The 14,080-nt window shown below is 39.5% G+C and overlaps 1 protein-coding gene and 1 long non-coding RNA gene across 6 annotated transcripts in view; one reads left to right on the forward strand and one right to left on the reverse strand.

Moving 5' to 3' along the window:
• The first annotated feature begins 1,417 nt into the window (after positions 1-1,417).
• Positions 1,418-8,266, forward strand: LOC116067010. Its single transcript, XR_004109089.1, has 3 exons — positions 1,418-1,514; positions 2,998-2,999; positions 8,254-8,266. It is a non-coding gene; the product is annotated as an uncharacterized LOC116067010 (long non-coding RNA).
• mpp6b (membrane protein, palmitoylated 6b (MAGUK p55 subfamily member 6)) overlaps positions 1,691-14,080 on the reverse strand; it is a 24,088-nt gene continuing 11,698 nt past the window's right edge. For 2 of the 5 annotated variants that reach the window (XM_031323281.2, XM_031323279.2), the window contains 11 exons: positions 9,799-9,899; positions 9,052-9,204; positions 6,952-7,104; positions 6,602-6,829; positions 5,636-5,767; positions 5,443-5,539; positions 5,046-5,114; positions 4,801-4,962; positions 4,498-4,700; positions 4,179-4,307; positions 1,691-2,913 (listed from right to left, as the gene is read on the reverse strand). In XM_031323281.2, coding sequence (XP_031179141.1) covers positions 2,737-2,913; positions 4,179-4,307; positions 4,498-4,700; positions 4,801-4,962; positions 5,046-5,114; positions 5,443-5,539; positions 5,636-5,767; positions 6,602-6,829; positions 6,952-7,104; positions 9,052-9,204; positions 9,799-9,897 — 1,602 coding nt within the window. In that variant the 5' untranslated portion in view covers positions 9,898-9,899 and the 3' untranslated portion in view covers positions 1,691-2,736. Of the gene's footprint in view, positions 2,914-4,178; positions 4,308-4,497; positions 4,701-4,800; positions 4,963-5,045; positions 5,115-5,442; positions 5,540-5,635; positions 5,768-6,601; positions 6,830-6,951; positions 7,105-9,051; positions 9,205-9,757; positions 9,900-14,080 lie in introns of all 5 variants that reach the window. The other 3 variants (XM_031323280.2, XM_031323277.2, XM_031323282.2) reach the window with 2 other exon arrangements.

The following is a 14,080-nucleotide window of genomic DNA, read 5'->3' on the forward strand; positions in this document are numbered from 1 at the left end:
AATTTGTTCACATCCACTGCTAAGCTCCTCGTTTCTTGTTGTAAAGATGTAAGCTTTGATTTCTATTTCACATCTCCTTATTTTTGTTAACAACAATGCTTACAGAACCCAAGATATGCTGTAAACCCCGTTAGGACATAATGTGAATATGTATCACTTAATATAGTTCACTCTTTGGCTTGACTGTAAGTTGCGTTAATAAAAAATGTTTAAAAACATTTTCCTATTGTGACTTTTCTGTTGAATAATTTGATGTTTTTATCCTCAGATTGAATCATTGTGTGATTGTTTACACAATAGGCCTTTTATTGCAGCAGACATTTTGACTAGTCATGGGAAAATCACAGGTGTGGTTAGAACATTATGGCTCTGTTCTATTCAAGTGTCCCAATAAGCTGTGACAGTGAGTCAGCATGTACGGTACCAGGACCCTGAAACTTAAAGCAGTTAAATGAAATTCAACCAATACTCATTTGGTTATTTACACGTGCTTTTAATACTGTGACGTGTCAAAATGTCAGTTTTTAAATGGAACTTTAAAGGGCTGTTGTCAGGTGTACCAGTAAGAGAGAAATATCAGTGGAACAATATAGTCCTTTGTGTGATCATTTAGTTGCACTTTTGACCTTCAGAAAACTACATTCTTATCAGTCTAATACAAATCTGCACACTCTGAAAGAGTCTCAGAAGTATATTTAGTGATGAAATAGATGGAAATTTAAAATGTTTCCAGTTGTTGGCTGCAGCTACTATGGCACACGCCCAATCTAGATTCTAGAATCGATTGCTTTTCCTTGGGTTCCCGGATGTTAACACTGAATTTTAAACATTACATTTTGCAGCTGACTTTGGCCAGTTGAATTTGAGCAAGTTGAAAATATTAGTTGAATTTGCATCTGAATTTGTTATACTGAATTTTTTTAAGTTGAATTTTTGATTCTGAATTTATGAACTTAGAAAAATAAAGGTGAAAATTAGTTGTTGAAAATTTGAAGAGTAAAATTCAGATACATAATTTCAATGGATAAATATTTAATGCTATAAATGGAATGGCTTTTTAATTTCAAAATCCGATTAAACAGACTTACTTCCATAGTATGGTAAAGTCATTTGACAGCTTGAGCTATGGATTGCGAAACTACTTTCTTTAAAGAACTTTTCAGAAAAAAAAAAAGTAGGCGACTGAGAGTTGATACCCAGCCTTATGTCAGTCTTTGCCAGTAATTTATCTTGTAAGGCATACATTCAAATAAAATATGTGATTTTAAAAAAGAAACTATTTTGAGGTTTATTAAAGTTTATTTGCCATAACTTACTGCTGATAAAAATGTAAAAACATATCTGTAGATACAAGGTTGGTGTGAAGACAATTCAACAGGCGGTATAACTGTTCTCTAACATGTGAAACAGATTGGCCTCAGATTTCTGAAAGGTTATATATTGTAAAGAATATCCATATATGGTAATTTATTAGGGTTTTTTAAGTATTTTCCTGAGGTTCAAGATTGTTTTCAGTTAATGATCTTAATGGGTTTAAAAAAACAAATTTCACTTGTTTTGATAAAGATTTACAGTATAAAACAAACAATATTGCCCCGTTTTACCCTTTAGCTTTGCTAGATGCATTTACCATCCAAAGTCATGTTAAATTATACATTTACATAGCCGGTTCATGGAAATACTAATCAAATTTAACAATACTGAATTTCAAACTTTATTTGGAGTATGATCAGGGCTTTGGCATACTGCAACACTTAAGAGAAGGACCATAAGGAGGAAGTGGGTTTGTGCCACATTCACATTTATAAAACATTAACAAATTGGCTTATGTAGACAGCAATGATGACGGTCAATGACAATGTAGATGGCCATACTTCAGACAGACAGACAGACAGGCTGATAACAGGATCATTCAAAACAAATCAATGGATCAAGTGTGACAAAACACTACACTCTATATGTATAAATCACCACACTGATGAAAAACTAGTGTAAGAAAACAAAACTAGACATAATTAACAGACACAGTGTTTGATCTTGAAAAAGTACATTATAAAGTTTTTTTTTCTTTTACATATCAGAGGAGCCTTTTTAACCTCTTTATTTCTGCCCAGTTGATCCCGTGGAGGACACCGATAGAAGAATTTAGGGCCGGCAACAGAAACACTAAAGGATTAAGTTATTTGGACGTGAAAATAAAACCGCAACACTCAGGCATGGCAAGGATGTGCGACAACTGACAGGTTTCTTGGACGATGACTGCTCAAAGATCTTCTAATCCATCTCCTTTCCTTGTCTTCATATTGAAGTTTGGATGGCTGATCAGAAATCCTGGATGTCCATGAAGACAGACAAAGACAAAGAAATCAAGGGAAACGACTATAAAATAAGACGTGTAACTACAACAATAAATTAATGCAAAAATATGGCCCGAGTACGTGACCAGATTTTTTTGTTTCGTTCTCAATGGAATTCCACATTGAATAGAAAGATCTTTCATAAAAAGTTATAAAATAAATAAGCACTTTTTCCCTTTGAGTTTTGAGTAGAAAAAAAGTTGCACAGCGTGCAGGCCCAAGAGGAGAAAAAGCAAAATTATTTTTATTTTTTTTCTCCATTATTTATGTTATTTTGCACAAGTATCTCTGCACTCTTCTCCTCTTCTTTGGCCTTTGTGGCCACAGACATGCTGGTGGGTCAGTGTGACCCGCTCAGAGTGGTCGCTGGAGCTGGTCCTCAGTACACCCAGTTCACCGGGACCCACTGGGGTTCACTGCACAGTTTGTCCACAGCGGTCTGTAACGTCTCGAAGGCCTTGTCCAGGTTGTCGTTGACGATGGTCAGGTCGAAGTAGTGGCTGTAAGCCCTCTGGATCCGGGCGCTCTCATCCACCGTCTTCCTCAGGTCCACATCCTGCCAACACACAGAGGAAACATACAAGCTATAGACGCGAGGTATTTTACTATACTTTATTATTACTGCTCAAGAGGAACGGAGGAGTCTATGACCAGGTGGGCAAATAAAGGGGGATTGTTAAGTATTGGATTTGAGTTACTTTCTCAAGGCATTTTTTATCTCCAGAATGAAAAACACACAACAAAAAACAGCAGGTAGACTACCGTCTATTATTTTGTCTCAGGAGTTTAATTTTGATGCAAAAGGAACAGACATTTTGGATGTCTGGACACAATAGTGGTACAGTAACCAAGTACATTTACTCAAGTACCAGTTACTTGGTCAATTATACGCTACCGGTCAAAAGTTTGGGGTCACTTAGAAATTTCCATTCCACTCCATTCCAGACAGAATACCAGCTGAGATCAGTTGCATTGTTTTTTTAACCAGGGCAGCAGTTTTCAGATTACATTATGTGCTTACATAATTGCAAAAGGGTTCTCCAATGTTTTCTCAGTTAGCCTTTTAAAATGATATCAGATTAGTAAACAGAATGTGCCTTTGGAGCATCGGATGAATGGTTGCTGATAATGGGCAATGTAGATATTGCATTAAAGATCAGCCACTTCTTTCTACAAGAGTCAAGAACCCTTTTGCAATTATGTAAGCACATAATGTAATCTGAAAACTGCTGCCCTGGTTAAAAAACAATGCAACTGATCTCAGCTGGTATTCTGTCTGGAATGGAGTGGAATGGAAATTTCTAAGTGACCCCAAACTTTTGACCGGTAGTGTATACTACTTCATACTTTGATGCCAGTATAATTAATTTGAAAATAGCTGCCCTCCAGATTAACATTTTACATACAAATATATATGTTTGTGTTGATTTAACTACCTAACAATATATAGAGTGAGCCCCATCTCAACCAAATACAACATGAACATTCATGTTAATGTATCAGTAATAAGGATTCAATGATATAATATATAGTGATACTATAAAAGTGGCAAGGCTAATTTTGCTTTTGATACTTTGTATACATTTTACTACTACTTCTGCTAGTTTTGCTTAAATAAAACTTCAAATGCAGGACTTTAACTTGTGAAGGAGTATGTCTGCTAACTTTAAAGTTCACTTAGGTCTTAGGTCTTAGTGTCTCGGTTGCCGCCACATATGGGTAAGGACATGGATGTGTGAATGTATAATAAAGCATTTATAGCTCTTAACTTTCTTTTTTGGAATGGCTCAACGTGGGTAATGTACTGATGAGTTAACCTACCGTGAGTTGCTTAGTGGTGATTCCTGCGTCCACCACAGCTTTATGCATGGCCTTTAGAGTATCAAAATCTGGTGCCGCAATAAACACCACATAAGGCATGAACTCTGCTGTTTTCAGTACCTTCAGAGCCTGAGGAGAGACACAGTAGGTGACATTACAGCCATGGCCAACAAACTAAGGAGAGTGAGGAGATTTGATTTAAAAATATGTCTTAATTTCCCAATAAACGTCTCACGCGTATCTTTTTAAAAGCCCCTTCTTTATATTCCAAAGACCCTCAACACTGTTTTTCTTTAACCCTTTCTAAGCCTCCTCTTACCTGTGGGTTGACATCCAGGATGCAGGTGCGTCCTGTGCCCACCACCTCGTGAATGGACTCGATCTTGGTGCCGTACAGGTTGCCGTCGTACTCGCCGTGCTCCAGGAACCGGCCGGCCTTCACTTCCACCTCCATCTCTGTCCTTGTAGTGAAGTGATAGGAGTTGCCGTCCAGCTCATCATCACGGGGCCGCCGTGAAGTGTCTGAGAAAAAGCTCAGTTAAATGTTTGATCATTTGTAAAAGTTCAAGTTTTTTTTTTGTGTCAGACAGAATTCAGAAATACAGGCAAAAGCATGACCTACATGGTATAGTGGTGCCAAAGCGCGTGGGTTGGAGGACCATCAGCCGGTTCTTCAGGCTGCGTCGGCCCACACCTTGAGCACCAATCAGAACCAGCGTCTTTCTCTGGAATGCTGGCACCTTTGCCACTTCCTCATAAATCTGCAGCTCATGTCTGTCAAACTCTGTTTAAACACATGCATAATTATTAGCCAATGATAGATAAATATACTAAAGATGTCACCAACAGCATGAAAAGTCTTCTGACCTGCATTCTTGGCTGTCAGGTACATCATCTTCTTCTTCTTTTTTCCAGCTATGGTTCCACAAAGGATCCCTACAAAACAAGACACATTTATGCGCTTGTATGTCAGTGCTATTACAGCATTTGGCCAGACGGGGGCAGGCGTGGACCATTTTCTTTGTTGTAAACATTGGCTACCCAGGCCTTCAGTGGTAAAAGCAATAGAGAAGTGACAGAGGTTTGGCAGCAAACCAGTTGACAAACTTTAGACCAATCCATCTTTTCAACATCAGTATTGCTAAAGAGAGGAACAGGAAACATTTGTTGTTGTTGATGTTTTAGCTCTAACTAAAGCGCCATTCACAGTGTTTATTCAAAGGTCAGGTATCAACACCATTGAGGCACACGCACACTAACATACCTGATCCATCAAAGTCTCGAGGGACAAAAGCTTTCCTCTTCTCTTCCAAGAACTGACTGGGTATCAGTCCCGTGGCCCCAGCAACCACATGGCATGCCTGGCACAGATGACAGATCAGGTCACAGTTAAGTCTTGAAATCTTGTGATTTTAAATGACAGACACTCAAAAGGAAATAGATGGAGGAAAGCTCACCTGCCACCAGTTGGGATCCTCTCTGTTGACAATCTGAAGAAGGTCGCCTTTCTTGAAGGCCATCCCTGCCTCTCGGCAAGGGATCAGGTTGTCATTTGCTGGGTTGTAGTCAAAGTACGGCCGCACATACACCTGTGACGAACACATGCACAGTTTTGAGTCTTAGCAGGAGTTAATTCATTTTCATTGGCTCGCTTAGAATAAAAAGGGTTGTGGACCTAGAGAGAGACATACAGATAAAAAGAGAAAAAAAAGAGTCAAGCTCAGCATGCTGCCTCACACACTGACACAGTAACAGTGGCTCATTCACACACCCATTATGTCCGACGTCCCACACTGCACCCGACCAAGCTGTTCACGCTGCGCCAACCGTGGAGGCTTTTGCCAGGAGGGGTAAGTGCTCTGGCTGATGTATTCGATTAAACAAGCAGCCAGAGGAAGCAATAAAACAAGCCAGTAAAATATACTGTGCAGCGCGCCCCGAGCCACAGAGCAGAATGTGATTTTGCATTATGTCTCATTCAGTTTTACTGCTCTTCATTCAATTTAAGCTTTATAAGCATTTCCAAGTTTATGTCTTATTTGTTCAGGATGCACAATACCTTTTTTTTTTTTTACTCGAAAAATCTGTAGTGCATGCATAAGGAAAAACATTGTAAATTACTGTACTTTATTTGTGAGGGAGCATGAGATTACAGGAAGGTGTGCACGTGTGTGAGTGTGTGAGTGTGTGTGTGTGTGTGTTTGGAGAGACAGAAACAGCTAGTGTGACCCAGATGGCATGTGGAGTGTTATTAATAGGGCTCCCAGGGTTCACATTCCTGCGCAGGAGATTGAAGGAGTGCCATAGGACAAATCACCAGCCCTGTACCACTGCCCAACATCTGCCACTCATTACATAAGTGTAGGTGCTTGTGTTTACATTATCATCTCATGTGAGATTTCTGCGTGTGTGTGCGTTTTTACCTGCGGAGGTGCGGGAGCGTCTCGGTAGCTTGGGAGTATTTTCAATGTGATCCCTCCGCTGCAGTCTTTGAGCATCTCCTGCAGCTCGGTAGGGTTGTTGCCTACGTCCTTCCCGTTCACTTCCTTTATAATGTCACCCACGTGGAGCAGACCCTGCCTGTCAATCATGCCGCCGTGAAGGATTCTAGCAATGACAAGGTCGTCTTTCTCCACACGAAATGTCACGCCCTGAGAGAGAGAAGATAGCACGGTGATGTTGATACTCTGATATCTGACTGCACACACGCACACGCACACGCACACGCACACACACACACACACACACACACACACACTCTTTTTCCACTCACCAGCGGCTCTCCGGCCTTCTTTCGGATGCCAATCATCCGCACAGCATCGGCCTGCATCAGAGCGCTGTTTACTGCAGCATCATTGGTCGTCTCAGTCGGGGGCGGGATTTCGTAGCACTTGGAGGCCACCATGTCATGTGCTTCCAAAAGAGACTGAAAGAAAGAGGACAAATTGAGAAAAGTAATCATGAAAAAAGAAAAGGCACATTTTTCCTCTTACAAATGAAAAGTTAATTTGCAATAAAACGCACCCTTGTTCAATTCAACACACTCAGTGGTTTTGCTGCTACAACATTACTTGGTCTGGTATTACAAGTAGCCTATGGTGGCTAATGTTAGCAAGCTTTAGAAAGATGTTGCTGTATAAGTACCAATACTGACTGAGTTTGTTGACCTTATGACTCTATTCCATTTATGCTACTATTATGCTATGTTTTAGCATTATCCTGTAATTGTAACTTGTGGCCACAGTGGATACTGTTAAAAGAAAGTTACATAAGCTCGCTGTAAATGATAACAACAAAAACTGCTACTTGATGTTAGAAAGCAAAAATGTGATGATAGCTGTATAATGTGGAATATGTGGACAGATGGTAGAATGGTATAGTAGGATAAAAGCAGTAATAGAGTCACATCAAGGGCAGACAGTCGAGCAGAAGCTTTTACCAACATGAGTAATTGTCTAATTTGCAATGCTGCAGCATCTGTAACAGTTTGTTACCTCCACCAAGGTTATGTTTGTATATTTGTTGGTTTGTTGGTTTGTCTGTCAGCAGGATTACAGAAGAACTACTGTTATGCCCGATTTTCATGAAATTTTGGGGAAGGGTGTAGCATTTTTGGAGCAGATCTGAATTATGAGGAGGACACAGAAATTATTTATTAAATTATTTATAACATTGCAAGATAGAGCATTTGTGCTGCATTCATGTGGTGTCGGAATAATCTGAAAAATGTGTTCCAGACTGGGAAAATTCACATTGCATTAATATTGTATGCCTTATTGGATGTCTGCACTCTCCGAGTGCCCTTCTAGTTTATCCGGTCTTCTGGGTTTGATTTTCCGAAAACATTTCAAAATTAAAGTCACCAAGCTGTTTAAAAACTAAACTAGGAAGTCCTGAATGTGCCTTAATTGTGGTAAAAAAATAACTGTCTATTGGTTTAATCCCAAATATGGATTACAACCAAAATCTAATCAATTAATTTGTGGTTTGTTGACTATCCATCCATCAACTTTCATCCAAGCCCATTTTTTTTAGATGCTACCAGTGCTACTTTTAATATTTTTGCAACAATTAGACAAATAGATTGGTGAAGAAAGCAAGTCTGTAAACTCACACTCAATAGTTGATGTAATATCTGTTACCCTCATTTCCTCTCTCTTTTCTTCCCAACCCGTCCCTCCCTGTCTCTCTACTCTCAGTAGGTCAACAGGGTCTAATCCTTCAGCTTACAGCACAAAGGGCTCTGATTGGTGCAGGCACTTTGCTCAGAAGTCTAACTCCTATTGGTCGAGGCTGTGTAAAGTCCCTGGTAGGTCCAAGAATAAAGGTTCATGTTTATTGATGCAGGAGGAAGGGATCCAAAACATCAGCTCTGTGCTACTGTAACTACAGTCAAAACATTACAACTCTAGGCTGAGCTTAAACCTTTGAATGGAAAAAAATATCAAGAGTAATCTCTCCTTCACACATACATACAGTGACATGTTACAGAATTCTGGCATTAATGTCGGCCTAAAAAAATCCAATTTGAAAAAGCCTTTGTGAGGTGGATATAGGTCAAATTATTGTCAACAGTGAGCATTAAAATAAACACTTATTTACAATGTCAATCACTGGTGTTAAATGCAAAGAAGTTGCAAAACAAATAGAATAAAAAATCAGACTCAGGAAGGTCAGAAACCCTTCTTCTGATTCTGACTTTTCTGATTCTGATGAAAAGTGGTTCAAAATAGTGTAAATTGGCACCTATAAATTATTTCCCAAACTGAGTCAATATTCAATCCCCTAGCAGGACAAAGCAGTCCAGAAATCAAGTCTGTTTTACTTTTACTTGTGTGTGTACGAGACTGAGTATTTCACCCCCTTGTCTCACCTGGAAGTGTGGCTCCTGGAGGATCCTGGACAGTTCGGCTGCGCTGTCATCTTTCACCTTGAGATCTTTGATGTCTCCCAGAATCTCTGTCACCAGCTCCACATTGTTGTCCTGCACCGCCTCCAGCTTCACTTCCTCCAGCTGTTCAGGAGCCTGGGGGAGACAGAGAGGCTCATGGAGGGTAGGTGTGGATAGTTGGTAGTTGACTCTGTGTGTTATGTTAGTATTTATTTGAATGAGTGGAAAAATGAATGAATCTGGATTTTGTTGCGTAGTAGTGATTGCTGACATTATATTGGACTCTACATACAGGTAAGAGCAGATTATTTAGCTCTATAAGCAAGCTGTCTGCTTCATGTTACAGCAGGAACTACTGCTGTCCTCCAACTGAACTCACTGCTCACTGGGCTTGCTACGGCAGAGAAGATGTGTGTTAGAGCAAACGGTTTGTGTGCAGACGTTTTGCAATACATGCACTGTCATTACAAAAAGTGTAGTAGTGTGAAGCAGCATCACACAGTATGTATGCTTTTGTGCAATTCCTCTGTGTACAGATGCAGTGAGCACTCTGTTAGTCAAAGCCTACTGTACTTCAGCACCTCAGCCACAGCAAGCAAAGCACTGCTAGGTACAGAGTGAGGGCAAGGCATGAGGTGTGGGGGGGGCTCGGAGGTGGCTAGCGGTTAGTCTGCTCGCTGCTGCTCACCCCAAGCTATGTTTGTGTGCTACCTTAGCCAGGGAGCGTACAGTGGGACTTTCCATGATGCCGCGCAGGAAGAGCAGGTCGATGTCTTTGGCGCCCGTGGAGGTGGGCAGCTCACCCAGATTATCTAACACCTGCTGCATGGCTGGATGGACAGGTCAAGAGATAAGAAAGATACAGACAAGGACAAAGAGAGACAGAGATAAAAAGTTAGCCAGGCATGAAAGTCATACAAAGCATAAACATACACAAGAGAAGTTCAGATACTGCAGCAACTGAGAGATAGAAAATTAAACACTGGCTTACCAAATACTTTCATGTTATTCATAATTGCAAATCTGGGCCAAACTGCCTCAAATTAAGAGACATATGTCACATAAATATTATATAATGATGATGAGACCTTCATCAGCCATGTTTAGAGCCCATTCACTCTCCTTGCCCCCGAAAATATAAAATTAAAGCTCCATCTGGAGGTACAGTATGAAAGGTCCGTTTAGAATGAGGAAGATTGCATATGTTCCGTTTGGAAAAAGTCCAGTGATAAAACTAAGTCCCCACATAGACCTATATAAAAATTTGTAAATGCTGAGGCACATAACCTCCAGGATTCAAATGTTCTCCGTTGTTTGAAAGAATTAACTCTGTTGAGTCTTGTATTCTGTGCACACAAATGGGGAAAGAGAGAGAGGTGTGGACTGTAGGTATCAGCCAGTTAACGCCCTAATGCCAGGGTCTCAAAGCCCACATAAGCCAATTTAAGACCCATTTAAGACCATAAAGCCATGGGAATGTGCGCGCATATGTGTTAGTGTGTCTCTCTGTGTCATCATACCCTTATGTGGGTAGTAAATATGTCCATTCAGCACATGTATACAGTCACTCAATGATTATGAGCCTCATGATTATCATCTTTAACCTTGACTCATGTTCTATGTCATGAAGTCAAGTCATGCTATAATACTTCCTATCGCTTTTTTAGAAAAATATGACACATAATACATTGCCGCTTTGAAAAAGTACAAATTATATGTTGTGTTGTATAGTGTTTGATATGTGTACTTTTAAAATGTTAATCAACTTCCCCTTTCAAAAAAGCACGTGATAAATTCACATATCTGCAGTTTAAGATATTTTACAAGTGAAATGTATGCATCATATGCAAAAACATACATTTCATGCATAAGCGTAAATCCCATCTAAGGGTTGTCCCCCCCCTAGAAATATCATTAAAAACAATGCTGTGTATTGTATTGTAAATAACATAATAATGTACACTTAAAATATCTGTGTAAGTAGTAAAACAATACAAACCCCAAAAAATGCTTTTTAAATTTAGAAACATTTTGGGTCCCCCCTCCCTTGCCTCACAGTGGTTTGGTCCACTGCCTGCTGTAGTTACCCATCTGCACTCGACTCACATCGGGTAGTGACAGGAATGTAAGTAGGTGGTTCAAGGCTATTTTATTCACATTAAACATCGGATGAAGTTTTTCTTTTCTCAAATAGAAATGATGCTGAGTAATTAATAAATTAGTCATGACAAAAAAGTTTGCTATGTTAGTGTAATATAATGTAACATTACCTAACTTGTTTAAAGGGGAACTATGCAGTTTTTTTTTTTAGCTTAATGTACCTTAACTGAACAGCTTCGGAGTAATTGGAATGGTTATATGACTTTTTTTCGAGTTGAATGGTGGTCGTCTCGCTCCCCCCTAGCGCCTGTGAGCGGAAAAACCACCCTTGCAATTTTCGGCCAGCGAGCTGCCGGCCTCAGCGTCAGGAAGTATCGCATGATATCAGGTCTTGCGATGTAACGAATTGCTTCACGGCACTGCACACAGACGCCCATTCAGGAACCGGCTAACAAGGTAGTGATGGAGTTTTTCACACTATCGTCATGGCTGAGCTGGCAAAAAAGCAGAAAGCTAGGAAAGCATTGTCGGAGGAACAGAGAAAGAGGAAACAGCAGACTGACCGAGTGAGGAGTCAGACACAAGTAAACATAGGAGTTGCCAAATGTCTATTCCGAAGCCGTAGGGGGAGCTCTATAGAGAAACCTGCGAGCAAAAAGCGAGAAAACAGCGAAGAAATGGCCAAAACTGCATAGCGCCGCTTTAATAGCTTGTTGGATAGAAATGCACCCACTACAACTAACATTAACACGGCGATAAGCCTAACGTTATGTGTGTGAACTGATATTAGGGTTAATATTGAAGATCTACAGTTGTGTTTTGCTCAATATGATGTTAAGTGGCTGATCAGTGGGTTTGCTGCCGTTAAATATATATCCTCTGTCCCAGACGAAACCTAATATTTATGTGGAGGACGCAAGATCATTTTATAATTATGCGTGGTGAACCTAGGAACCTAACTCATATACAGACATCTGATGTTAAAGATAAGAGAAAACAAAAACAGACATAAGATCCTTTTTCAGTACACCCAAACGCCAAGTAAGTACAATAAGTCCTCATATCAAGACAATTTGGTAACATCTTTATAAGAATGGGTGCTTATGGAAATACTAACATCACTATGTCACAGGCAAAGGAGACAGAAAGAACTGAGGAACAGGGAGACCAGGGACAGTCAGGTGTAGAGTCTCAGGTAAGTGTGTTGAGCTTAGTTCATATTTTTGGAGGTGTGTGGCTGTCAGGGTTAGCAGATGAGCTTTACCAGTGGCGAACTAATTTACATTATGATCAGCTCATTTAACAAGTGTTCAAAAGCATTGTATTTCTTTTCTATGGGGACACTTTTTCAAAATAAGGCATTATGTTTTAAGGTATTTTGTGGCTTGATTGTAAACAACTTAAAAATAAATAAATGGTTTTAAAGAAGAATATTTTTGGTCAATTTAGTCAGCTTTTTCAAGAGAAACACTATAAAGAAGGATAATGGTACAGTCTCCATGCTACACTTATGATAGTATTAAGGCTTTCCTCTGTGTACACATGTCCTCTACAAGTATAATTGTGGGTGTATTATTTGTGTCCCCTTAAAAAATTGCTCTTCAGAAATGTTATGTTAAATGTTATTAATGTTATCCCCCCCCCCAAACTGTAAGATCAGATGTACGCCCATGATTACATGTGTGTTTTTTGTAAGGATACGAAAAAAAAATCATATGATCATAAGAATCATTTGTAATATCTCATGTGTAACAGCATTTCACATGATACTTTCACATATAGGTATATGTGGTTTTTGGACATGTACATGACATACTGTATATGGAAATATAATTTTAACATTTGCTTCTTTTGTCGGTTGGGTAGTAACTTTCATCCAAAATAAAAGCATTTCAATTTTAGATAGTGTCATTTTAAATTCATTGTTTTAGTTTGGAAAGCACAACAAATCACATCAGTTAAACTACAGCTTGACAGTGTCATTTTTGTATCATTCATTCATCATACATACAAAAGTCGCCTGGTTGTAAGAAGAAGGAGAGGGAGATTGGCAAAAAATATGCAACAATGACCCAAAGACCTCACTGTGGCTTGACAACCACAGAGCACAGACTGACTGCATAAGCAGAAGGCTCCATACAAAAATAAACCTTAAATATGTATGATCCTCTTAAATAAGGACAAATAAGGGAGGGAGGTTAAACATACATACATCCATAAATCAATAAATGTACTGCATGCTCATTGCAGACATATAGTATGTATGAACAGAATATTCAGTTCCTGTGGGGACCCCACACCATGTTTCACAGGCTAGAATAAACTCAAAGTCTCAGAGCAGAGCTGTAATTGTAGTAAACCTATCCACACACACTAACATGTGCAAACACATAAACAAGCATTAAACCACCACCTTGATTGCACTACACTCGCCCACTTAAGCTAACAATAAATCATAGTACAACCTCCTGAAATTTGGGAAATAATGCGTTTTCCAATTTTCCAAAGACGTTTGGAAATATGAATGAAATGGAAATGAATACAAAACCTTAAAAATACACTAACATAATACACTAACATAAATACACACAGCTGGATCCCGGGTTTTTGTGCTCTCTGTGTTGACCTTTACCCACTTGGTCAGAATTGCACCCTCGACCACAGGAATGTTTGCTCATCCCAGCCCGTCCACAGCCCCCCTGCCACGTGTACTTGTTGTGTGTACATTCCTCATCCTAACAAGCAACCCTCAGATGATTTTCTTTCCTGTGAGCGATTGGAGATGAAATAAAGCCTCCTATATAAAGTCTCTATAATCTTATAAAATATGGCATGGAGATACAACCCCCTATAAGCCTCTTGCTAAGCATGGCCTGAAGAAGTTGTAAAAGCTAAAAGATGACAACACTGG

This window comes from Sander lucioperca, chromosome 16 (assembly GCF_008315115.2).
Source record: "Sander lucioperca isolate FBNREF2018 chromosome 16, SLUC_FBN_1.2, whole genome shotgun sequence".
Lineage (NCBI taxonomy): Eukaryota > Metazoa > Chordata > Actinopteri > Perciformes > Percidae > Sander > Sander lucioperca.